The following is a 26619-nucleotide window of genomic DNA, read 5'->3' as shown; positions in this document are numbered from 1 at the left end:
CATCCTTGGTCAGGGAACAAAGATCCCATATGAAACACAGTGTGGGGAAAAAAGAAAAGAAATAACCAGGTACACCGAACTGCCAGAGTAAAAGTACATTGTACAGGCTGTGGCCTTCACACAGGAGCCACAGAGAAAGGATGTTAATTGAAGCGAGAATAAAGCTCAGAGGCCTCTTGCCAAGCCCTGCAGCCTCACTCAGGGCAGCATCAGCCTGGAGAAAGTGGCAACTTCTTTTTTCTAATTGGCCCAGCTGAGTGGCTGCTTTTTTGCAATTTGCCAGCCCCAAAGTGTTTATCAGTTTCAGATGTATACTAAATTTCAAAGTAATTTCACAACGACTTTGGCACTTAGCATCTACAGGAAGATCGGAAGTTAGAACCCTAATAAGCAAGTAATGACTCTCCTGGAGCAGTTAACTGGAAGGAGAGAAGGGAAGCTGGGAAGGGGAAGCAAAGAACACACTAGATGTGATTGTCAAGAATGCTATTGTTTTGTGCAAACATTGCAGAATTTGTGAATCATCTTTGAGACAGAGCTACAGGACCTAAAACTTGTATAACTGCGGAGTTCCCTGTTTAAGAAAAATAATATAAAATTATGAACACACAACTGCTAGAGTCTTCACAGGAATTGGGATGAGCCAGTGTAAGTCAAGTACCTAGAACTTAAACTTTAGTGCCTTCCTGGTAAATCTGCCCCGATAAGCATGTTGTGTTCTTTAAAGTGGATGTCAAAGGAAACTAGGTATGTAATTCATGCCACTATATTTGCTCATGTTTTGGGAACTTCTACTGTGAAGGAAGAATTTAAACCACCTTCTTATTCAGTTCAGTTCAGTTCAGTTGCTCAGTCATGTCCGACTCTTTGGGACCCCATGAACCGCAGCACACCAGGCCTCCCTGTCCATCACCAACTCCTGGAGTTTACCCAAACTCATGTCCATTGAGTCAGTGATGCCATCTAACCATCTTATCCTCTGTCGTCCCCTTCTCCTCCTGCCTTCAATCTTTCCCAGCATCAGGGTCTTTTCAAATGAGTCAGCTCTTCGCCTCAGGTGGCCAAAATATTGGAGTTTCAGCTTCAACATCAGTCCTTCCAGTGAACACCCAGGACCAATCTCCCTTAGGATGGACTGGTTGGATCTCCTTGCAATCCAAGGGACTCTCAAGAGTCCTCTCCAACATCACAGTTCAAAAGCATCAATTCTTCTGTGCTCAGCCCTCTTTATAATCCAACTCTCACATCCATACATGACCACTGGAAAAACCATAGCCTTGACTAGATGGACCTTTGTTGACAAAGTAATGTCTCTGCTTTTTAATATGCTGTCTAGGTTGGTCATAACTTTCCTTGTGCCTAATACAAGAAGGAAGGAAGACAGGGAGGAAGGAAGTTGGGATGGAGATTATAAAGAGACAGATTTTTTTTCTGCTTCATGATATCAGCTCTACCATCTACCTCCAGTTTTTTCCTTAAACAAGAATTATTTGCTTTTGTCTGTGCTCCATCTTCACGGCTGCATGCAGGCTTCCTCTAGTTGTGGCAGGTGGGGGCGCCTCTGTTGTGGTGCCCGGGCTTCTCACTGCAGTGGCTTCTCTTCTTGTGGCTCCAGGCGGGGGCTCGGTAGTTGTGGCTCAGGGGCCTAGCTGCATCGTGGCACGCGGAAGCTTCCTGGACCAGAGATGAGACCAGTGTCCCCTGCATTTGCAGGAGGATTTCTGTTTCCTGTACCACCAGGAAAGTCCCCAGTTTTTCCCTTTTTTAACCAAAGTTACTAACAAACCTGATGGTCTACTTTACTGTCTAGATTTATTTCTAAATGACTAGCCTGTTTCTTAAAATAAAATAACCCCATAAAGAGCAATAATTTCCCACTATGAGAGATATGATTTAAAAGGTAGGTGGTCACAAATTGTGTCATAATTGAATAATTAAACTGGTAAAAATCATTCTGGATAAGACTTGAATTATATGTACATTTTAAATGGGGCTTCCCTTTGGCTCAGCAGTAAAGAATCCACCCGCCAAGCAGGAGATTCAGGTTCGATCCCCGGGTCGGGAAGATCTCCTGGAGAGTGGAAGGGCAACCTGCCCCGGTATTCTTGCCTGGGAAATCCCTGGAGAAAGGAGCCCAGCAGGCTACAGCCTACGGTGTTCCGAAGAGTGAAACACGACTTAGTGGCTCAACAACAGCAATACATTTTAAGTAAGCCTAACTTTGAACATAGCATTTCTTTTTTTTTTTTTTTTTGAACATAGCATTTCTATGAATACACAGTGCAGAGAGATTCAAACACGTTCTCCAACCAGCCTCCACAGTCACACCTCCCACAAAATCGCTGTCTCCTCAAATGTGACATGGTGGTTGTGTATGATATAATCCTGTTTTGTCTTCTGTGTATGAAGATTAACGACTTTTTAGGAGTCATTGCCTCCAGGTAAACCACTATAGGCTTCATTAACTCAGCTTCCTTTATTCAATCAAAATTTGGGGAGGAAGAGGAAATACAAAAACAAAGAGAAAAGAAAACCTGGCAGAAATACTCATGTCTCTCTAATCTGTCTTCTTTTTCAACACATCTCCACTTCTTTCTCCTCACTGCAGTTGAGAAATCGTTCTTTTATTTTTTTAAATTTAAATTAAATTAAAATTTTAATTTAAAAATTAAAAATTTAATTTAATTTTTTAATAAATTAAATTAAATTTTAAATTAAATTTAATTTAATTTAAAAAATTATTTTGGCTGCGCCAGGCCTTTGGTGCCGTGTGGGCTTTCTCTAGCTGTAATCGGCAGGGGCTGCTCTCCAGTCACAGAGCACAAGCTTCTCCTGTTGCAGTGCACAGCCTCTAGAGGGGGGGCTGAATAGTTGTGTTTCACAGGCTTACTTCCCCTGCGGCAGGCGGAATCTTCCTGGACAGGGGATTGAATCTGTGTCCTTTGTATTGATAGGCAGATTCTTATCCACTGTACAAGCAGGGATGTCCTAGAGAGATCTTTAAAATAATGCTCATCAGAGTCCACCCACTCCCATCCATCCCCACCACCATCTTTAATTTTTCATTAACTTTCTCTTGCTTTCAGCCTACAGATGGAAAGGCCACCCTGTCCAGACCCAGTTTACACTTTCCTCCTCAGAACAGGGTTGGGCTGGTCCCTCCCCACCTTCCTCTGTTCAGTTAGGTAAGCTCTACCTTCAGATCTACTTTCCTGACTTCCTCAATGAAGTCTAAACCCCTATCACGGCTGCCAAATGCTCCTCCTTTTCTTTTTTTTTTTTAAATGTTGATTTACTTATTTAATTTATTTGTCTGCCCTGGGTGTTAGTTGTGGCATGTGGGATCTAGTTCCCTGGTCAGGGATTGAACTCGGGCCCCCTCCGTTGGGAGCGTGGAGTCTTAGCCACTGGACCACCAGGGAAGCCCCAATGCTCCTCCTTTCCAAGCATCATAATTGAATGTTTATTTGCTTGGATTATATATATGTAATATATATATTATGTATATGTATATAATATATATAAATATGAAAAAGTTATTTGGCTTTTTGCTTCATTCAAGAACTCAGTAGTATTATTTTTAATTATGCTCAAAAATTTTAACTTATTCTAATCCTTCTTATTGTAAGACATAAGCTATCCCTTTTTTAAATGGTTGGTGAATTCTTTCAGAATTGTGTTTCCCCAAATGGTGGTTGGCCTAAGAATTTCTAAATTATAATCTCAACACACACCCCATTTATTAACACACAAATTATTGTATCTTGCCCAGGATTAGGTATCTCTTACTTTAGAACTCAGAAACATTACCTTCAGTTACACTGGGAAAATGAAGATGATTCAATCAAGTACTTCAGAGTTACTCAATCAGTTGTGTCTGACTCTTTGCAGCCCCATGGACTATAGCCCACCCGGCTTCTCTGTCCCTGGGATTCTCCAGGCAAGAATGCTGGAGTGGGTTGCCATTTCCTTCTCCAGGGGATCTTCCCGACCCGGGAATCGAACCTCAGGTCTCCCATATTGCAGGCAGATTCTTTACCATCTGAGCCACCAGGAAAGCCCATTTTAAGTATAAATCTTGAGTAGTAAATGTATACTGTTGTTTAGTAGCTAGGTCGTGTCCAACTCTTAGAGTTGGAATTGTAAGTGTTCCCTTGGAATTTTTCTGAAGGAGCTTTCAATTTCCCAAAGTCTCCGGAACCACACCCTTAATGATAATGTTAAAAAACTCACAGGAAAGGGCCTCGAATATATTCATTCATACAATAAAGTGAAGTCACTCAATCGTGTCCGACTCTTTGTGATTCCATGGACTGTAGCTCACTAGACTTCTCCATCCATGGGGTTTTCCAGGCAAGAATACTGGAGTGGGTTGCCATTTCCTTCTCTCTTCCCCACCCAGGGATTGAACCCAGTTCTCCTGCACTGAAGGCAGACGCTTTACCCTCTGAGCCACCAGGGAAGTCCCATTCATACAACAGTCACTCATGAATGAGAAAGCAGGCAAGCTTGGCTTTCACATGTTACGGGGGAGGGGCAGAGGGGAGGAGGAAAAGGAAAGTGCTTACGGCGGCGGCGGAAGGAGGAGGAGACTTTTTAAAGAGCAATCTTGGGCCGGAGCCATTTCAGCAGTAAGGAGAGCCTTCATTTTATCAACCTTGACCTTTCTGAGCATGGGGAGCACAAACAAGGAGGTGAGTACAGTCTGAATGGGTTTGCTTCTGTCTGTCTTGGTGAATCGCTGTCGGGCACACTTACTCTCTCTTTTGAGGAGAACAGAAGGCGCCTTAAGAATTGGAATTCTGAGAGTTCTCTTAGAATCCCTCACTTCTTTTTGAGGAGAAAAGAAGATGCCTTGATTCTTACGTTAAGAATTTCCTTCTCTTGTTAAAAAAAAGAAACTCCTGGATAGGATCATCGCCTGGTATATTGGATGAGATCCTTTAGTTTCCCTTCTATAGACACAGGTTCGAAACCAAAGTCGCTGAATCTGCCTTCACTGTTCCCCTGGGTCATTAGGGCCAAGGAATAATCAGAAATCAGACATACAGAGGAGCACTGCGGACAGCCATTAAGGCTGGAGAGGCTGTGGGGCTTGTCTAGAAACATTGAGCTCCTCTGCCAGAGAAACTTGAGCTTTCTCCAGATCTGTTTCTCAGAACCAGGTCATTTTTGCCCTCCCAATTTTAATTAAGAGGGGTAAGGGGGTAATTTTCTGTGTGGTCCAGTGGTTAAGACTCAGCATCCTTCTTGGGGCCAGGGTTTGATCCTTGGTTGGGGAACTAAGATCCCACTAGCCTCTTGGTGTGGCCAAAAAAAAAAAAAAAACCCTTTTGTGCAGCCCCAAAGTTAGTAATTTGTGTAAGGGCTACGCAAATGTGAGATTTGAGTATGAATGTAAACCTGCTATAGAGATGTAAAGATGCCATACAAATGTTAATTTGTCCCATACTTCCATTTTGGAGGTGACAGGATTTAGATTTGGGAACAAAACTGAGATTTTTAATAATGATTTGTGGTTTGATTTCCATCTTAAATGCTTACCTGTGTGTCCTTAGTTATATAACCTCTGAACCTCAACTTCTGCATCTGAAAATTGAAAGAAAGAAAAGGAGTGTTGTCCTGTGGAACAATACCTGATAGAAGGTATAGACTCAACGGATGTTAGTTTCTTTGTCAAACAGTTTTATCCCTACTGTTCTCTTGTTTCTTTTGAATTAACCAGTATTTCTTACAACAAAAGGGAAAGGAGTAAGGGATGGTGGTGTGTGTAGAGTTGAGTGATATCCCTTCCGGCAAAGTAAATAGTTTGGGAAGGAGTTTTCGTGACAGTAGCTTGGAGCAATAGTAAAGGAGAGGTTTATCTGGTAGAGGTCAAGGAGGGGAATAGGGGAACAAAATCTTCCAGGTGAGGGAGAAAGGATATGGTGAGAGATCTTAGGGTTTTCTCCAAAGCAGAGGCTAGTTTCTTCTGTCTTTTTTCTTTTCTTTCTTTTGGGGGGAAGGGAGCTGTGCTGATTGGCTTGCAGAATCTTAGTTCCCCCACCCCCCAGCCAGGGATTGAACTTGGACCCTTGGCAGTGGAAGCACAGAGTCCTAACCGCAGGGCAGCAAGGGAATCCTCTCTTTTCTTGCACCTTCAGATCGACCTTCCATGTCCCCATCGCGGCTTCCCTTTCTTATAAAAAAAAACCCTAGTGTTAAGATGATGTCCGGAAGGGATTCCACACTGCCAACACAGCTCAATGATTGTCTCAGTACCTTGGACCGGAGGTACCTGAGGTTAGGCAGTGGGTGCAGTGGGTCGGACCCCAAAACAATGACCGCTTCCTCTGTCCCCAGAGCAACTCCACAGAGAAATCTGAAGAACATATGAGTTGCAGGCTTACATCAGTAGAAGTTGAAGAGGGACCGGGAACTTCTGCTGAAACAGAGATAGCAAAAAGCTCCGCACAGGGGACCAAAAGGAAAAGAGACACACAAAATAGCACAGGTAAGAGAGCCACCGTTCCCCAAATCGTGTTTCCTCGGGTCTGAGAAGACTGAGGGGTTTTTCTGAAAATGTAGGAAAGACATTTTCATCCTGTAAATCCGACACTTTGAAGCCTCCCTTACGTCTCACCTCCTGGTTCTGAGCATTCTCTCTCCTACTCTGCGCTGGGAGATAAGGAGCTCAATGCGTAGAGATCTGAGTACAGATGGGCATACATTTGAAATCCCACTGTTGAAGCTTCACTTTATGCTAAGCTGAGTCAAGGTCAGGGTGGAGGGTCAGTTGTCATTCACTCAGAATAATTAGGTAAATAACCTATGCTCAGTGTCACTATAGTTGTGACTGTTCTGGAGGCGTGTCCTTCGAAGCTTTCCTGGATGGTAAGAGGATGTGAGGGGCATCAGGAAACCGGAGCGCTGCCCCGCTGGGGTGGGCTGCAGGAGTTCTGGGCACGGGTAGCTGTGTGGCATTGCTGAGTGCTTTATTTTGTCTGATGGTGAGAGGGCCAGGTATCACTGAGCATTGATGACCTCAGTTCTAAAACTTTCTATTATTGCGTTGGGAATTGGAAGTGCACTCTCTAGGTCAGCCTTGAGAGAAGTGCAGTCTTGGGCTGCACTTGGGTCTTGGGTCCAAGACCTCTAGAGTCTCAGCCTCTTCAGAGTCTGTGGCTTATTGCTCTCACAAAAAAGCAAGTGTGTGTGAGTAGTAGGGGGTCTTAGGAAGTAAGAAAACAGGGGTTCAGAAATGTCGTCAGCCTTAGGTTTGAGGTTCTGTCCCTTGGAGTTTGTGGCTTTCCAGGTGGCTCAGTGGTAAAGAATCTGCCCGCCAATGCAGGAGATGAGGGTTTGATCCCTGGGTCAGGAAGATCCCCTGGAGGAGGAAATGGCAACCCACTCCAGTATTCTTGCCTGGGAAATCCCATGGACAGAAGACCCTGGAGAACTACAGCGAAGAGTCAGCCGTGACTGCACACGCACGCCCTTGGAGGTTAGGTCATCTTTTGGGAGTCACTGAATGGTACGGTGAGGATTAGACTCCTGAGAACTAAAAGTGATTGCCCTCTTGACACGGTAAAGGTCTACATGAACGTCAACTGCTGCTCATTCTCTCCCATTCCCCTCAGCCTGCGGTCCAGGAGACACGTCACAACGCTGTGACGGCGTGAAACCTCCGAGGACCCCGACGCGGATCCCCATCCCCCCTCTTCCTTCTGTCCTGCCGCCTGTCAACCTGGTCCACAGGGATGTCATTCGAGCTTGGTGCCAGCAGCTGAAGCTGAGCACCAAAGGCCCGGTGAGAGTCACAGTGGGGTGAGGCTCCTGGGAGGGCCCGCGAGCCTTAGTCTGACTGTTAACTCGCTCTCCTCTCCTCTTAGAAACTGGATGGATATAAACGACTCTGCGAATATGCTTACCCTCATCAAAAAGTGAGTAATCTGTAGGGAATGTGGCTCAGTAGAAGGTTTAGTTCTCATCCTAATTATTTATTTTCACATCAAGAGATGAGCAGAATTGTCTTTCATCTTTTCAACCCTCTTTGTAGAACTTTCCTGCCACGGCACAGGAGGCCAGGATCCTGTCACTGTCGAAAAGGATAAAGATAGAAAAGGGGGAGCTACCCCTGGAAGGCTCTGAAGGGGCTGCTACAGGGGGGCCACCTGCCCTCGAGGGAGCTCCTCCGCCTCCTGAGGGAGTTGTCTCGACTTCTGCCCCCAACTCAGAAGCTGTGTTTGCCGCCTGGAGCAGGATGACAACCAGGGCCGTGAAGACGGAGCCAGTACACTCGCAAGAGACTGGTGGTGAGCTCATTATTAAAATATATATATATATATATATATATATATATATTTCTTTGCGGTTGCACTGGGTCTTCGTTGCTGAACATGGGCTTTCTCTAGTTGCAGTGGGTGGGCTTCTGTTTTCTCTAGTTGCAGTGGGTGAGCCTTCCCTTGTCGAGCACAGGTTTGCAGGTGAGCCAGCTTCAGTACTTACAGCACTCGGACTCCAGGTAGTTGTGGCATCCAGGCTGAGTCACTCCATGGCTTGTAAAGTCTTCCCGTACCAAGGATACAACCGTGTGCCCTGCACTGGCAGGCGGGTTCCTATCCACGGGGCCACCAGGGAAGTCCCAGTAAGCTCTTTTTTTTTTTTTTTTAAGAACAGGATCTGGTTCAGGTGGGAAAAGAAGCTTCATTGATATTAACCACTGACTCACTTCAGGACATTATCAATGTCACCTGAAGGCATGGTGATTCCTAAGTCCCAGTCACAGATTTTTCTGATTCAGGTCTGGGTAGGGCCTGGGAATTTACATTTCCAGAATTTCCCAGGCACTGCTAATCTGGGGACCACACTTTGAGAAATACTGTTCTGAATGAATGATGTCATCAGAAGAGGACAGCAGACTGGCTTAATTTTTTCCCCCTTTCTTTAAAGAATTTCAAAAGTAAAAGCAGGCTGTAAAATCAACTGCCTGAGCTAAAACCCTGTATCTCCTAGCATCTGTTAAGTAAGTGACATTAACAGCTATTTAATCTAGTTCCCAGGTTGCTCTGGGTAAAGTAGGTTAATAATAATATACCTACTTCGTGATGTTTTTGTAAGAGTTACAGGAGATAAAATTCAGTTCAGTTCAGTTCAGTCTCTCAGTCGTGTCCGACTCTTTGCGACCCCACAGACTGCAGCACACCAGGCCTCCCTGTCCATCACCAACTCCTGGAGTTTACTCAAACTCATGTCCATTGAGGTTGGTGATGCCATCCAGCCATCTCATCCTCTGTTGTCCCCTTCTCCTCCCACCTTCAATCTTTCCCAGCATCAGGGTCTTTTCAAATGAGTCAGCTCTTCACATCAGGTGGTCAAAGTATTGGAGTTCCAGCTTTAGCATCAGTCCTTCCAATGAATATTCAAGACTGATTTCCCTTAGAATGAACTGGTTAGATCTCCTTGCAGTTCAAGGGACTCTTAAAAGTCTTCTCCAACACCATAGTTCAAAAGCATCAATTCTTCAGCACTCAGCTTTCTTTATAGTCCAACTCTCATATCCATACATGACTACTGGAAAAACTATAGCCTTGACTAGATGGACCTTTGTTGGCAAAGTAATGTCTCTGCTTTTTAATATGCTATCTAGGTTGGTCATAACTTTCCTTCCAAGGAGTAAATGTCTTTTAATTTCATGGCTGCAGTCATCATCTGCAGTGATTTTAGAGCCCAAAAAGTAAAGTCTGCCACTGTTAGTGGGAACAGTTTCCCCATCTATTTGCCATGAAGTGATGGGACCAGATACCATGATCTTAGTTTTCTGAATGTTGAGCTTTAAGCCAACTTTTTCACTCTCCTCTTTCACTTTCATCAAGAGGCTCTTTTATCAAGGAGATAAAATTAAGGAAGACCATGTACTGCTTAGCTTATTACAATGTCTGTTGAGACCCTTGTCCCCTAGTGACCTCCCCTGCCCCTCAGGAGCAAAGCCTGGGACCATATCCTGCCCAGTGTCTTTTGCACACAGTGGGTTGTTAGTCCAGGACTTTGCTTCAGATGTGTAAGATACCCCTCTCCATTAAACCATTGATGTCACTAAAAAATTTTTTTTTTAATTTTTTTTAAGATATGAGACAGCTGAACTGATGGCCTTCCCAGACCTAATCTGGTTTAATGTTTCTCTTGAAGGGAACCAGAATGAATGCTTTTTGCCACAAAAATCTTGAGCTGAAGGCAATTAAGAAGCAGCAAACCCAGAAAAGGTTCTCCCTTTCTCGCCTAAAGGCAAGATATCCATTTTCCTTTTGCTGGAGACAGATTTATCCAGAGTAACCTGCAAACATACCTCATCCATGAGTTTCCTCTCATATATTTACCTTCCCACTGTTTGCCGCCCGTGGGAGCCTCAAACTGCTTCCCTTTGTCCTGTCACTTCTCTACAAATGTATTGTTCTTTGTCGGAAGTTGTTATATAAGAAGGAATATTCTAAGCTGCCATTTTGAGCCAGTTTTTGCTTTTTTCCCCTGAATTGTGTGTGCTGCCTGAACTCATCAACTGTTCTCCCCTTGTTAATGTTTTGGTTAGAATCCCAGCTGGGCAAAGGTAAGGTTTGACCCCACCCCCACCCCAGAACACACGGCCATCTGCCCACTTGCCTCTACACATCCAACTGTATTATTTGTTTCTTTTAAAACAAATTTCCCAGGAGCTGTTTTTGCATTATTTTCTAAGAGGAACAGAATGGAATAAGCATGTCTCCAGTGTTGGTGTCTGAGAGCTGGCACTTGAGAAAGACAGTTAGCTGTATCACAGGCCACGGTGCAGACTTGGACATCAGGCCTGGGTCAGTTAGTTGCATCACAGGCCGCGGTGCAGACTCAGACATTAGGCCTGGGTCAGTTAGTTGCATCACTAAGGCCGCGGTGCAGACTCAGACATTGGGCCTGGGTCTTGCTGTGCTCATCCTTGCCTCTCTGTTCCTCCCGCAGAGGTCCGGTGGTGCGTGGTCCACGGGAGAAGTCTCCCAGCTAACACAGGCGGCTGGGCTCAGTTACAGTTTCACGCTGGGCAGGCCTGGGTGCCTGGAAAGCGAAGGAGGGTGTCCGCACTCTTCCTGATACCTTCTGGCGATTTCCCACCCCCACACCTGGAGGACAACATGCTGTGCCCTGAGTGTGTACACAGGTAATTACCCGGTACTTTTCTACACTGAATGTGGGCATCCGGTTTTTAGTTGGAGGGAGAAAGGAGATACGTATTTATCTCAATTAGCCCTGCATTTCAAGCACAAGTTGTCAGTAAAGAGTTTCACAAAATTTCTCGCTAGGAAAGTATATTCCTAGGAAAAAGAACATTTTTGGTCAAGGCTTAATGCATCTACCTGGAGACCCATAACTTTGAGGCAGTAACCACTGTATAATTACTATATCCCAGGTATATGTACTACACAGAAATAACGACTAGCGAAAAAATCCTTCATTTAAGTGGCCTACAGTATAATGCGGATAACTGCTATGTAAACAACTGTGTCACCATGCGATGACTGTGATCAAACGGGAAGTTTCTTAATTTAAAGGAAGAATTATCTAGATGTAAAGGAGGCTGTAAGATCATTTTTCAGTATAGGGATCAATGCCAAGGTTGTGAAAGGACTTAGGATAAAGAAATTGCCAGTAGTGACAGAATGTCATGGAAAATAAGCTTCAGACCATCCCTGGGTGATGGACCACTGAAAGGTTTTAAGCAAGGAAATGAACCGAGGCTTACACAGCCGAGGAGGGTAGGATACAAGATCTATTAGAGAAATCATGTGGGATAATTCAGTTTCTCGTGTTTAAAGGGCCTGGCACCTTCTATAGGTGCCAAAAAAGAAACCTGGCTACTAGATAATTATTTGGGAATTACACTTAAACAAGAATAAGGATAAGAGCTGCTTTGGGGCTGAAGACAGCTTCAAGGAACAGCAGTGGCATATCAAATGAAGCTGAAGAAGAGACAGATAACATCATAGATTGGAAAGGACTGAAGCAGTGGAGAATGTAGAGGATTTGGGTTGGTTGAATAAGGGGAGGAGGGAAGCGCAGGCTGCAATGGGAGGACTTTTCTGAAAGGCGCGAATGGGGGAGTGGCAGGATGCTCAGAGGGAACTGTAATGTTTTCTGCTGGACAGGGCTGAGTGTGCTTCTGGGCTTAGCTTAGGAGAGGGGCCTATGGAGGAGGCGGATGGAAAGAGATCCATCCCTCTGAATAGAGGGGCTGGCTCAGCCCAGACTTGGTTCCCAGGGATCCATCTCCTCACCCCACAGTTGTGCAGGAAGCCATCCTGGGCTTCATTCCAAGCTCTCTGTTGGCCTGCTGGGGGCCCACGTTTGGTATCATCATGACTGAACGCCAGAGGTCTGGGGCAGTTGGAAAACTAAAGACTCAGGCGGTGGGGGGAAGAGTCTCCAGCGAGACTGTCCCCATCCACAGCCAGAAGCGCCAGCCTTCAGGCCCTGGCACAGGTACCCGTCCCACAGGAGGAAGGATGTGAGTCTGCACTCCTCTTTCCCATTTCGGCTGTTCTGTTTCCTGCCACAATCCTTTGTCAAGCAAGTTGAATACAATGGAGGTCACTTTGGGTAGCCTTTTAATAACATTCTTGGGCCACTGGGCAAATGGTTTACATTCCCGGTGGGGTCTCTCCTGCCCATGAGCTGCACGGGAGGAGAACATATTAGAGAATAATATAACTTGAATATTGTCATTTCTTGATGGCATGGCCACATGCTTTCCACACATGGTCCTAAAGTTTAAGGGAGATTTTATTGGGATTTCAGGGTGGGTTTCTTGGTTCTTTTCAAGAATGCAACTGATATTTCCTCTCAATTCTGAAACATTTCATTTGCTTTGTAGGAATAAAGTTTTAACAAAAAGCCTGCAGTGAGATCATAATAGCAGGAAAAGGGTACAGCTATGATTATAATTAATGATAGAGAAGTGACTACAATCAACTCCACGGTGACTTTAGACAGCTGGACTCAGGGCCACTCCACTCTCTCCATGCCTCCGGCGTCCAGGGTACACAACCTGCTTACAAGGTCACGTGAAGAAAGAAAGTTGATGGGAAACACAAGCAGAAGTGACTGTCTCTCCAAAGATGACCAGCCCTAAGGGAGCAGAGGATAAAGGAGATGGGGACATTTAAAAATACTAAGTCACCAAATGGAATTAATTTGCTTGAAAATGCCTCAAGTAAATTTCTACATTGGACAAGACAGATCTTATAGGCAACAGTTGCAATTTGGTCATGTACACCTCAATCAGATATTCAACTTTATCATCACCAGGCATGGTACAAGCAGAAACGTGTTGTCACTGACAATATTCTTGCCCCAAAGACTCTATTCTCAGGGAAGTAATCAGTCCTGACGATGCCTCTTGTCTCAGCGTAATTAGGTGAGCTTACCTTCTGTTTGGTGTCAGTTACCTAGATGCACCCATCCGTATGTAAATATTCACAACCTATGCACTTAAGACGTCTATTTTATGTATATGTGAGTTATATATAATTTTTTTTAAGTGTTCTGGATTGAATGATACATTATAGTGCATCTAGTAAAAAGGCAACTAGAAAATTTTAAAATTAAAACTTTTCTTTTAAAATAAAAATACTCTAGGCCGGAGCAGGACTGAGGCTGGGCCAGGGCTGAGGCAGCCGACGCCCCTCCTTCCCATCTCTGGATCCTGCCCAGGGTAGGGGGCGGCTGCAGGCGAGGAGGGCGGAGGACCGCTGGGCGGTGCCGGCTGAGACAAGCTGTTTGCAGTTACAAGGCAGGGATCGGGGCAAACACCCACCACAGAAGCACTGTGGCATTTCTTCCCCCGCCCGCCTAGCAGCCCCCAAGGAGACTAACTGCTTACTCACACAGAAACTAGTGGAGACTCTGAAGCCCTTTGGGGTTTTTGAAGAGAAGGAGGAACTTCAGTGCAGGATTTTAATTTTGGGAAAGTTAATTTGGGGAAAGACTGGATACGAGAAATCGGCAAAAGCAAGAATCTTCCGCAATCTGTAACTGAACATGCTGATGGGGAAATGTTTACATCTGGATCTTACAGATTAGGAGTGCATACCAAAAAATGCCAATATCGATGCGTTGTGTGTTGCACCAAGACATGTTGACTGAAGTGACTTTTTCACCTCATTCTATGATAAGTTGAAATTACAGGAAGAAGTAAACGATTTAAGAGCTGTTGAAGAGGCATTTGTACCAGATATCAAACTGTTTGATGGGATAGAGATTGATGGTTTGTTTGCAAGATTAGCACTGCAGACCATTCCAGAAAACTTGGACTTAAAACATGACAGTCTGCTTAAAAATTTACATGTGTATAAGAAGTCTTAATGATTGCAGGGTTTTGATTTCATTGCAAATCAATGAAATGGTTTTATGAGATGTTTTACATCTAGTATCAAACATTGACAACTTCAGGTTAACCCTGAGGGCTATCAAACTGTGGGCCAAATGTCATAACATCTGCTCCAATATATTAGGTTTCCTCCGTGGTATCTCCTGGGATATGCTCGTAGCAGGAACTTGCCAGCTTTGTCCAAATGCGATAGCATCAACACTTGTACATACATTTTTCTTGGTATTTTCTAAATGATATGTGTTTAGATTATATTAAAATAAAGTTGATTATAGACACTGAAAAATAACATACTCCATTGTGTATGTGAAATGATCCTTCTGAAATATACTGGATCATGACAATGCTCAAAACCCTTTCTTGAATCCTATTGATTCAGAGGGAAAACCAAAGTCCTTGTAATGACTTACAAGGCCTTGCTAAAGTGCCTTATACCCCACACCCCCTTTTCCTTAATGCTTATCTCCTCTAATTTATAATTTGTTTGTCTTCCCCAACAGTATAAAAAGATTTGTCAATTTTGTTTGTGCATGTGGACATCACAGCCTCCTAGAACCGCCAAACACATGGTTGGTAACTCAATAGATGTTTACTCAATGAATGATGAATGAAAAAGTTTGAAGTGAATTAGGAAAGGAGACAGATTGCAACTTACTTAGAAATCTATATTTTAAAATAAACTTCTGCCCTGTCTATATTCTTTTGGAAAGTAATTGCTGTGAGTTACCTCTTGGACAGGAAAAACTCTGTTGTGTTGACGCCGTGTTCTTCCTCCGTAACTCTTTTCATCATCTACAGTCTACTACCCAAAGTGAAAAAATAACACTTCTCTTTATTCAACTAATGCGTAGGGTGGGAGTCATTGCCTGGAAGGGGCAAAAAGAGACTTCTTTGGTGAGGGAAGTATTTTCTGTCTTGACTAGGTAGTTGACTACCATTTTTCAAAACTTATCAAATAGGACACTAAAAATCTGTGTATTTTACTGTAAATTTTACCTCGAAAAGGGTTTGGTGATCAGAGAGGAAATGGTGTCTGTCACAGGTCTGTACTCCTAGGATCTGTATACTGAGACCTCAGTATATATTATATATATACACATATATATATAATATATTGAGGAGGCCCTCTTTTTTCTTATGATGGATGACAAAGGAGGACATGAGGAGAATTTATAACTGAGGAGGGTTATATAAGAGGCTCACAGAGACTGGGCAGGATTTTCTCTGTCTCAGGACTCATGTAGCTCTAATGAAAATGAATGTCAGAACTTCTTCTGCTCTTCCTCAAAAGCCCTGATTAAATCTTGCTTCATTGGTATCATTCTTTGATATATTCTGATTCTTAAAACTACTAAAATTATCTTTTTTATCTATACTGGATTGAAAGTCACTTATATCTTACTGTTAAGAAACACAAAAGGGACTGGCCTGGTGGTCTAGTGATTAATACCCTGAGCTCCCAATGCAGGGGGAAGGGTTTGATCCCTGGTCAGGGAACTAGATACCCACATTCCTCACCTGAGCGTTCACATGCCACTTTCCACTTGAACTCATGTATAATTGTCAAACCAATGCTTTCACATACTTCTATCATACAGCTATCCCTTCTTATAGGACATCTTCAGATTTCATTGTGGTTTTGAAATTACATTCTCTGAATAAAAAGCTCTTCCAAAAAAAGTTTGCATGTCACAACTAAGACCTGGTACAGCCAAGTAAAATAGTTAAAAAAACGGGGAAAAAAACACAAGAGCTCAAACTTTGAGGGCAGCTAGATAAAAGTTAAGTTTCTATCCTCAAAGCCAGTGAAGTTAACAGCTCACCTTTGCTAGGTTGAAACAAAGTTTCTTTTTCAAAAATTACGTTAGGAAAGTGACAGGCACTCAGCAAGAGTAATTGCTGTAATATCTACCATGTTTTGCCTCTACCTTTTCTACATGAAGTGATCTGTAATTACCAATCACTTATTAGCCACTTCAAAGTTGTGTGGCTTTCGGAATTTATTTACTCTCTCTAGCCTTAGTTTTATTGAACATACAGTTTTATTTACATACAGTTAAATTTACCCATTTTAATGTATGTGTGTGTGCTAAGTCACTTCAGTCATGTCCCACTCTTTGCAACCCTATGGACCATAGCCTACCGGGTTCCTCAGTCCATGGGCTTCTCCAGGCAAGAATACTGGAGTGGGTTGCCATGCCCTCCTCCAGGGGATCTTCCCAACTCAGGGATCAAACTCAGGTCTCTTACACCTCCTGCATTGGCAGGAGGGTTCTTTGCCACTAGCGTCACCTGGGAAGCCCACTTGAGTGTACAGCAGTATCTTAATTGTGGTGTTAATTTACCCTCCATATAGATTCTTGATGGAATAGCAGTTAAAGAATTTTGTTCTTTTGGGGAGAAGGGATTATTTGTTGTATTATTATTGACTTAAGGAATCCTTTACACATAAATTCAGAATCAGCATGCCACGTTTTGCAACAAGAATCCTGCTGGGATCCTGATGAATCTTCCGGGCCAACGTGTGATGAGAAAAGTGGTATGTTGTAGGCCTAGAGTTATGGATTAACTCTAGAAAAATATCTGGGGTTGCGTCATAATGTGGTTAATGATAGCTATGTTTCTTGCAATAAGAATGCATTTAAATATGTTCCTCTGTAAGCAAATATCTGGCCTTAAGGAGAACGCAGTGTGTAAGAAGTTATGTAGAGTGAAAGAAGGCAGTAACGGAACGCTAGTGCTGGGGAAGACTCTTGAGAGTCCCTAGGACAGAAAGGCAATCAAACCAGTCAGTCCTAAAGGAAATCAACCCTCAAGATTCATTGGAAGGGCTGATGCTGAAACTGAGGCTCCAATACGTTGGCCACCTGATGCAAGGAGTCAACTCATTGGGAAAGACCCTAATGCTTGGAAAGATTGAGGGCAAGAAGAGAAGCAGATGACAGAGAATGAGATGGTTGGATGGCATCACTGACTCAATGCACATGAGTTTGAGCAAACTCAGGGTGATAGTAAAGGACAGGGAAGCCTGGAGTGTAGCAGTTCATGGGGTCAGAAAAAGTCGGACACAGCTTAGCAACTGAACAACGACAAATGGAATGCAGGTGGGTTGTATGTAGTGTGGAGGGTATTGTGAAATGAAGGTAATCATCACCTGTGTTAATTCGAAGACTTTGTTAATATAACTCAACTAGTATCTAATGCAATGATCTGACCTGTGGGTGGGGCCTATAAAACAAAGGAGATGATACATATGTGCGTTTTGTAAAGTGTTAATAACTCGCAAAGACTAAGGAAGTCAGGAGTCCAACACCTAGGTTTGAGACCACATGTGCCATTTTAGTAGATGGTTGATATTATCCATTACTTAAATAGTAATGATGATGATATTTATCTCAGGATTATAAAAATAAATGAGACACATTAATATATTAACATCTCATATAATTAATTAGAGATGTATAATATACTTCATTCATTGAAGGTCTATGCAAATGTTATTTATGACTATTTTATTTCATTCTTTCTTAGTTTCTGTTGCCCCAAAGAGAATATCAACTATTAAGTTGCTCTAAACAGAATATTTCCCTGGCCAACCAGTCTGCTCCTATGGATGGGCTACCTTGAGACACTTTATGTAGCTGGTGCCAACAACATAATTTGAGTAGTGATAGCAAGGTTAGTAAATTGGGAATTTGTGCTGCTTAGAACAAAGATGGGAATGTGAATTCTTTTATTGACTTTTTATTTCTCTCTTATTCTCTGCAGGAAAGAAAAAGCAATTTTGTGTAAACACGCGTTATTTTTTAAAGTCACTTTTTGGAAAGGCATTAGTGGTATAAAATCATAATTCTTACACTGAATCATTTTGCCTAATTTTGGCATAAAGAAAGGCCATAAAGAAAGCAGGCAGATAAAGAAGGGGAGGACATTATTCCTAGTGTCTATTCTCATACATTACTCTCTCCACATTCCATGTTGAACTATTGAAATAAATAGCACTCATTAAAAAAATGGTAGTAGTATCTTACTTTTGGACACTGATCATGAGAGAGACCTGTTTGTAGAATATGCTCACCTTAGCAGAAAAGGTCCAGAAATTGTCACATTTGAGAAGAGACCTGATATTATCTTGCTAAGAATGAAAGAAATATATATATATACACATATATCAACTAAAAGAACCAAAAAGAGAGAGTTCAGCAATGCCTCAGCAACGCCCTACATGAGGCAAGAAGATTGAAGTAGTCACTACCTTTCACATGGCTAAAAGATTTGTGATAAATAACTCAGACTAAGAGTCTGTACAATTATTACATTTGAGAAAAAGATCAAGATGGGAGAATCCTGTTGCAGTTGCCCTAGCTGCTGGTAGTACCACTTCTGCGTTGTGGACCCAGAAAGTCTCTGGTAAGACTGATAAAAGTGCTGGTCAGAAAAGGGGCAAGAAGCTTCATTTTAATTAGCTTCAAATGGAAATAAAGTGATGGAACAAGACACTTACCATTTAACCGTTCATAAGTTGGAAAATATTTTTTCCATAAAGCTTCTCTCCACTGGCTGTAGCTCACTTACTACCGGCAGATGTCAATGCTTTTCCTGAATTGATTTCTAAGCCAAGTGATTTGGCCCATGTTCTTTTCTCATCACTGAGTGTAATTATAATTTCAGAGAAAAGAATAAAGTGTTGATGTGCTCAGAAGAGGGTGCCACAATCTGAGTGTCCTCTATTTCTCTTCTTTCTTCAAGGGATTCTAGTGAAGGGAGTATAGCTCTGTGGTGTGACAATCATGCAAACGTGCCTTTCAACTCTGTACTGCGGGTCACTGGCCCCATCTTGCACACCACTGCTATGAAGTTCACACCTGCTCTATAACTTCCATCTATTCCTCCCAGCCACTAAGAGTAGCAGGGATTCTAAAGTTGGGGCAGTCTTATGCCTTAGACTCAAGGACTCCTCGTCAGCCTTGCTGAAACACCCTTAGAATGGCCCTGTATATCAACACTCTTCTACCCAAACCCCCTTCCTGCCCTTCACATGGGTCAGACCTACATCACAGTCTTACAGCTCTCCTGGCCTTCTGTCTCCCTTCTTATTTTCCTTTGCGGTTGTTTTCTATACCAAGTCTCTTGCACACCCAGTCCCTTCATGCCATCTGCTTCTTGAAAGACATGAACAAATACATACCATGCCAGAAGCAGTCAGAAGAAAACAAGCAATGCGATTCTGGAACGGGCTCACTGATCTGCTGGTGAACACAGAAAGGCAGCATTCTGAGCGCTGTGCAGAGGACGGACAGTCCCTGGCACACAGCGGTGGTCCAGTCGCTGAAGGTATCACTGGAGGAAGTCTGGCAAAACGTCCTGATAGGAGGGGAATGCCCTCATAAGTGCTATAATTCAGGCATTTGGAAAATAAAGGTGTCAAAGATCCTATAAAGTTAGTGGAGTTGGCTGCTTACTGGTAAGTTGTATTAATGTCCATCAATGGGATAATGAGAAACTGAGGGCCATTAACAAGCCTTGGAAGACTAAATATGAGATGTGAGAGCCAAAAAGCATCTAGTAATTTCCAGAGGCCCGCATCTCCTGCTGTTAGATGAGTGGACACAGCTGAACGGCAAACAGGAGCTCTAATAGCTAAAGTTGCAGAGCTACAGAGCCTTAACATTTTAGCCAAAGCAGGTCTAATATGCTAAAGTCAGCAAACTGATTGGGAAAAATCTTGGACCCTGAAACATCAGGTGGGGACATTGGGATGGACGCCCGTGAAAGTGTTGGCTCTGTACAGCCCTGTGAATTCTCAGACTTCTCAGAGCTGATCTGCAGTCCCCTAGTAAGAGCTAACACAACCTGCATGCTGGAGGATGCTGCACAATGCCCCCGCCCCCCTCCTCCCAAAGATAGTCGTGACAGGTGCTACCATCAAAAGTGTCCTCCAGATTCCTCTCCCAGCTACTAGGCCAATAGCTGAGAATTACATTCCAGCATAACCCAGCTGAGGACGTGATGGGTCTGGCAAGGGAGGAAAGAGAACATACACTGAAGGATCTGTAGACATTAGCCAGCATGTACTGGCAGGAGTTAGGGGGATAATTCTTTCGCTAGTTTTTAAAAGCAGTTGATCAAAAGGACTGGACTATGACATTAGATCGGAGAAGGCAATGGCAGCCCACTCCAGTCCTCTTGCTTGGAAAATCCCATGGACGGAGGAACCTGGTGGGCTGCAGTCCATGGGGTCGCTGAGTCAGACATGACTGAGCGACTTCACTTTCACTTCCCACTTTCATGCATCGGAGAAGGAAATGGCAACCCACTCCAGTGTTCTTGCCTGGAGAATCCCACGGACGGCGGAGCCTGGCACGCTGCCATCTATGGGGTCACACAGAGTCGGACACGACTGACGCGACTTAACATTAGCATGACATTAGATAAGCAAGAATTCACTGGGTTGGGGGAATATTTTCTCTTTGCACAGGATTTAAGCTCTTAGCAAGGATCTCATGAGATGGGACAGAGTCACAGCTAGGATGATTCTTAGAGGTCTGGGGAGAGGGGGAAAGTAATAGCCAAGCAAAGTATAAATGCCCAAGCTTCCCTGGCAGAGGGTGGAGGAGGGAATAAAGAGGTGAGCAAAGTGGACCTGCAGGGCAGGAATGTTACGTGAGGCTGGAAACCCACCAGAGGATGCTCCATGGGAGGGCCCAGCTTTCACCATGGCCATCAGGAATGTGATGGAGAAGGGGAGGCAGTATTGCTGAGAAGGTCAATGGTCCTCTGAAGATCAGGATGATGGTAGGTGAGGCTGGCACAGAACTGGGCTCGTTAATGTCATTCTGGGGGTGATGGGCCCTGAAGTCAATGAGCCAGATGGTGCCACTTAACAAGCAGAAACCAGGAGGCTACAAATACCAGGAGGGTTGGAGGGAAGCCAAGGTGGCTTGGTTCCCAGGAGGCTGTGGAGATGGTTAATAGACCGTGGTGCCTAGGGTCAAAGTAGATGGGAAGCCAACAAGGATGCTTCTTCATTTTTTTTTTTTTTAATGTAGAGGTGAGCAAATACTTTTATTTTAAAAATTTCTAGTTTTATTGAGATGTAATTGACATAAACCACTGTACAATCTGACTCATTTGAGAAGACCCTGATGCTGGGAAAGATTGAAGGCAGGAGGAGAAGGGGATGACAGAGGATAAGATGGTTGGATGGCATCACCAACTCGATGGACATGGGTTTGGGTGGACTCCGGGAGTTGGCAATGGGCAGGGAGGCCCAGCATGCTGTGGTTCATGGGGTCGCAGAGTCAGACATGACTGAGTGACTGAGCTGAACTGAACTAAATTGTATAAGTTCAAGGTGTGTAACAATAATCTGATACATCTGCTGATGAGTACTCAGTCGTGTCTGACTCTTTGTGACCCCATGGACTATAGCCCACCAGGCTGCTCTGTCCATGGAATTCTCCAGGCAAGAAGACTGGAATTCATTGTCATTTCCTATTCCACTGGTACACTTACCTATTGTGAAAAAAGATGCTTCTTAACACCTACAATTAAAGTCAAGAATAGAGGAGCAGGAGGACTTCCCTGGAGGTCCCAGGTTGGGGAACTGGGATCCCAGAAGCCAAACAGTGTAGGCAAAAAAAAAATAGAGAATCAGGAGGCTGAGGGCAGTCACTCTAATAAAAAAAGTCACCATCTCTTGCTTAGTTCCCAGACATGAACTGATTTTTAGATCTAGAATCCACTAGTTGATGAGATGGTTGGCTTCCTATGAAGGACTCTATAACCACCATAAAAAGCAAAGTATATATTGCTTATGTTCATTCCTCCAGTCTTTCCCCAAAGGGATATATAGCCATTTAATGATGTAACTGTACACTGGAAAAGAGAAATGAGACCTTTAAAGACTATTGGACACAGGGTCTGTATTGACTATGATCTCAAATTATCATCATGACCCTCTTCTTCTTAGCTTGGGGGCTTAAAGGAGCCCAGTAGTGGCTGAGTCCTGGCTAAAGTCTAGCTCGAGGAGGCCCAATGCTTTTTATGAAAACCAGGGATGGTTTGTCCAGTCTCTGAATGTAAAAACTGGAATCGATGTATTTGTCACGTGAAGTAACTGTCATATTGGGTCCTTGGCATGAGGAATAAGAACTATTGCAGCAGGAAGGCCAATTTGAAACTTCTCAGACTGCTTCCTATCCCACCTTGGTGTGCATAGATTCTAAATTCCCTAGTCATGAAACTCAGCTTGAGGTAACATATATTGGTATTTCACAGCATCAAGAATGGGTTGAAAAATTCTGTAAAGCAATTATCCTTCAATTAAAAGATAAATAAATTTTTTTAAATGTACATGCTAAAAAAATACTGGGTCAAATCTGAAAAAGAATATGTATATATGCATATATATATACATACACATATATATATACACACATACATACATACATACATATACAAAATCAAATCACTTTCCTGTACTCTTGAAACTAACCCAACATTGTAAATCAACTGTATTTCAATTAAGAAAAAAGAATAGGTTGGCTGGGAGGTATTATGGTCAGCAAGAAATTTCAATAAATGATTAGAGATGCTTTAGACAAGAAATAAGACAATGGCAGTAGAATTAAGAAGAAATAATAGGAAGCAAGATATGTCTTTGACTCCACAGGACTTAAACCTATTGGAATTTAAGGAAAAGGGGTGTTTTATGTTTTCACCTTTAGATGGCTAGGTGGATGATAATACATCTCAAGGAGAAGAAATACCAAAAGTGGTAAAAATTTGGTAGGGATGTCACTGAGTTTATTTCTCTTCTTCAATTTTTTTTTTCTTTTTTACTCCACCATGCAGCAGGTGGGCATGCAGAACTTCCTCAAGCAGGGATAGAGCCCATGTCCCCTGCAATGGAAGCGTGGAGTCTTAACCACCGGACTGCTGGGGCAGCCCACTGCGTTTATTTCTTGTTAGGTTTGAAAGGCATAAGCAGGATATACCACAACTTGGGTCAGTAAGGCAGGCAAAAAGACTGGGCTAGAAATATATATGTAGGACTCATCAGCATGTAGATGGAAGTTGAAATTGGAAAAATGGATGAAACTGTTCTACAGAAGCATAAAACATGATCAAGAATAGATGGACATCAATATTTTAGGAGTGGGAAAGGAGACAGAAAAACAATTAGACGAAGGTGGAAAGGAACTAGACAGAGTAAAAAGATGTGTACAAGGCTTCCCTGGTGGGTCAGTAGTTTAGAGTGTGCCTTCCAACGCTGGGGACACTGGTTTGATGCCTGGTCTAGGAAGATCCCACCTTCTGCAAGGCACCTAAGCCCAGGCGCGTCTACTGCTGAGCCTTTGTGCTGCAACTGCTGAAGCTCACGTGCCCGAGAGCCTGTGCTTGACAACGAGGAGTCACCGCAATGAGAAGCCTGCAACTAGAGGGTAGCCTCCACTCGCCAAAACTGGAAAAAGCCTGCACACAGCAATGAAGGTCCAGTGCAGCTAAAAGATAAAGAAAAGATGTGTTCAGAAAGTTGAACTGGGAAAGAACAGAGAGAGAGCGAATAGTAAGTAAATAAAATGATCGTGTTAAAAGAGCTGAGTGTTTTAAGTGGGATGAAGTTAAACACCTTTGAGTGCTAGTAGGATAGAATTTGTAAAGAGTGAGAGGTGGAAAACTCAGGAGGGAACAAATGACTGATAGCGACATAGGAGGAAATAACTTCAGTTTACATTTCTTGGCCTGAGTCCCCATCCTTCCTCACCCACAATCCTCATATAGTGGCCATTGCTCAGGGCTCCAAAAATTTTTGGCACCGATCTTCAGCCATGTCAAGAGGACAACATGGATCGTCAACTTGTCTCATAGCTATTCCATGTCTCATAGGAGATTTATCTTGGTGAAAATGCAGAATGCATTCAATATGGAAAGAGGAAGGTGAAACAAGACTTGGTTCGACTGGCCAAGATCACTTGCTGCTGGGGCTAAATTTGCAACTATTATTGAAGAATCTACAGCCAGATTAACTCCCTATCCATTCATTGAAAGTTTTCCTTGCTTCCTCATCTCACCTGACTGTCAGGCTCTGTCCTAACCACATCCTCTGAGTCAGTACAGAACACAAGATAGCCCTTATTAGTTTGGATTCTGAATTTAAGATTCTCCTAATTGTGACTGTTGCTTCCTGACAGAGATTTTTTTTTTTCTGTAAAAACAAAGAAAGAAAAGAAAGAAAAAGAAATCTGCTAATATATTCTTGATCAGAAGGTGAAGATCGGCAACTAGTGCTGTAAAGTAGAAATAAAATTTCAGTAATCCTTGTAAGTGGGGATTCTTGAAATGAAGGATGATGTAGCAAGGTTGGGAACATCTTTCAGAGTGCAAGTTATTCTTTCCTCCTCAGGAAATGGAAGAACTCAGCAGCTATCCCTTCTGCCTGAGAGGGACACTGTGCCACAGTGCCCAGAACTGCTGTTTCTCAGAACCACAGTGTTCTGGGAGCTCTCTTACAGGTTTTTAACTTTCGACCAGAGTGCCTCCAGTTTTCTCTCTTATATGTTAGAACTGTCTTGCAACGCAGGGGTCAAAATTATAGAGTATGTTCCTTTGACTGAAAAGAAAAAAGCTTTTGAAAAACATTTATCTAGACAAAACAATACAATGCTTTACATATTTAACTTATGTAGTAAGTAAAGTATATTTGAAATAGGTAATGCATTTAAAAAAGACTTTAGAAATGTATTATAATTTTGTTTAGTTGGTGGGCGGGGGCCCCTTGACTCCTCACTGCAGGGGCATTTTTTGTAACAGAGTGTGGGCTCTCGGTGCACGAGCTTCAGTAGTTGCAGCCCTTGGACCCTAGAGCACAGGCTCAGTAGTTGTGGCTCACGGTCTTAGTCACTCCCTGGGATGTGGGGTCTTCTTGGATCAGGGGTCCAACTGGTGTCCCTTGCCCTTCAAGGCGGATTCCTAACCACTGGACTATCAGGGAAGCCCTAGGTAATGCATTTTATTTCATAGGTCCATATATAACTGTGGTTAGAAAAAGTCCTCTTTTCCTGAATTTGTGAAAGATACTAAGTCTGGTATTTCCTTCAAAATAACCCAAGGGAGGGAGAGTAGGTGGCCATTCAGATTAAATCAGACTGCGTGCATGCTAAATTGCTTCAGTTTTGTCCCATTCTCTTCCCTGTAGCTCAGACGGTAAAGAATCTGCTTGTAATGCAGGAGACCTGGGTTTGATCCCTAGGTTGGGAAGATGCCCTGGAGAAGGGAATGGCAATCTACTCCAGTATTGTTGCCTGGAGAATCCCATGGACAGAGGAGCCTGGCGGGCTACGATCTGTGGAGTCGCAAAGAGCTGGACACGAACTGAGCGACTAACACTTCTATGGACTGTAGTCCGCCAGGCTCCTCTGTCCATGGGATTCCTCAGTAAGAATATTCTAGTGGGTTGCCATTTCCTTCTCCAGGGGAATCTTCCTGGGAATCCCAGGGATCTGAACTGGGGTCTCCTGCATTGTAGGCAGATTCTCTAGCATCTGAGCTAATAAGGAAGCCTGAATCAGGTTAGCTGGGGGTCAACAGTTGTCAAAGCTTGATGACTGATCCATGAGGACTGAAGATATTACTGTCTGTTTTTATATGTTTGAACTTTCCCATAGTGTAATGTTTTCAAAAAGCAGGAGATTAAAAAGCCTAAGAAAATAAATAAGATAATTACATTGTAATAAATGCTAAGAAATACGGTAATGAATGGTCTTTCCACTCAAAGTCCTATCTTAACCTAAGGCACTGGACTCATTCTGTACTGGCTACCAGATCAACTCTCTTCTAAATCATCCAGAAAAAGCCTGTCAGGTGGGGCCACACCCAAGCGGAGAGATGAAGTGTTTTCTTGGCTGAATCTCTATGGGCCAATTCAGTTTCCACCCTGAAAGGGAGGAGCCAGGATTCCAAGCATTGTCTGCTTAATCTAAAACCATTTGGTCACACCCTGATCTAGCCAAAGTTTATAGATTTTAGGTGCAGGAAGAACTACCCTGAGGGCTTTCAAAGCACGGATTTCTGGATCTTGTCTTGTGCTCAAGGATTTGATTTTGAGAGTCTGGTTGGAGTTTCATAGTTTACTTTTCCAACCATGCATTTGTGTGTGCTCAGTCGTGTCTGATTTTTTTCGACCCTATGGACTGTAGCCTGGTAGGCTCCACTGTCCATGGGATTCT

General features: G+C 43.3%; 1 protein-coding gene and 1 pseudogene across 1 annotated transcript; both read left to right on the top strand.

Moving 5' to 3' along the window:
- The first annotated feature begins 4582 nt into the window (after window positions 1-4582).
- Window positions 4583-13033, top strand: DPPA4 (developmental pluripotency associated 4). The gene is made up of 7 exons (XM_043448645.1): window positions 4583-4694; window positions 6343-6493; window positions 7620-7789; window positions 7872-7922; window positions 8039-8294; window positions 10969-11164; window positions 12875-13033. Exons 1-7 carry the CDS (start codon window positions 4674-4676, stop codon window positions 12903-12905), a joined length of 876 nt encoding a protein of 291 aa, XP_043304580.1. The 5' UTR covers window positions 4583-4673; the 3' UTR covers window positions 12906-13033.
- A 171-nt stretch (window positions 13034-13204) lies between these two features.
- LOC122428776 lies at window positions 13205-14626 on the top strand (annotated as a pseudogene).
- The last annotated feature ends 11993 nt before the right edge of the window (window positions 14627-26619 follow it).

The sequence above is a fragment of the Cervus canadensis genome, chromosome 27 (genome assembly GCF_019320065.1).
Source record: "Cervus canadensis isolate Bull #8, Minnesota chromosome 27, ASM1932006v1, whole genome shotgun sequence".
NCBI lineage: Eukaryota > Metazoa > Chordata > Mammalia > Artiodactyla > Cervidae > Cervus > Cervus canadensis.
The sequence above is the reverse complement of the archived record's forward strand: the minus strand, read 5'-3'. Positions and strand labels throughout refer to the sequence as shown.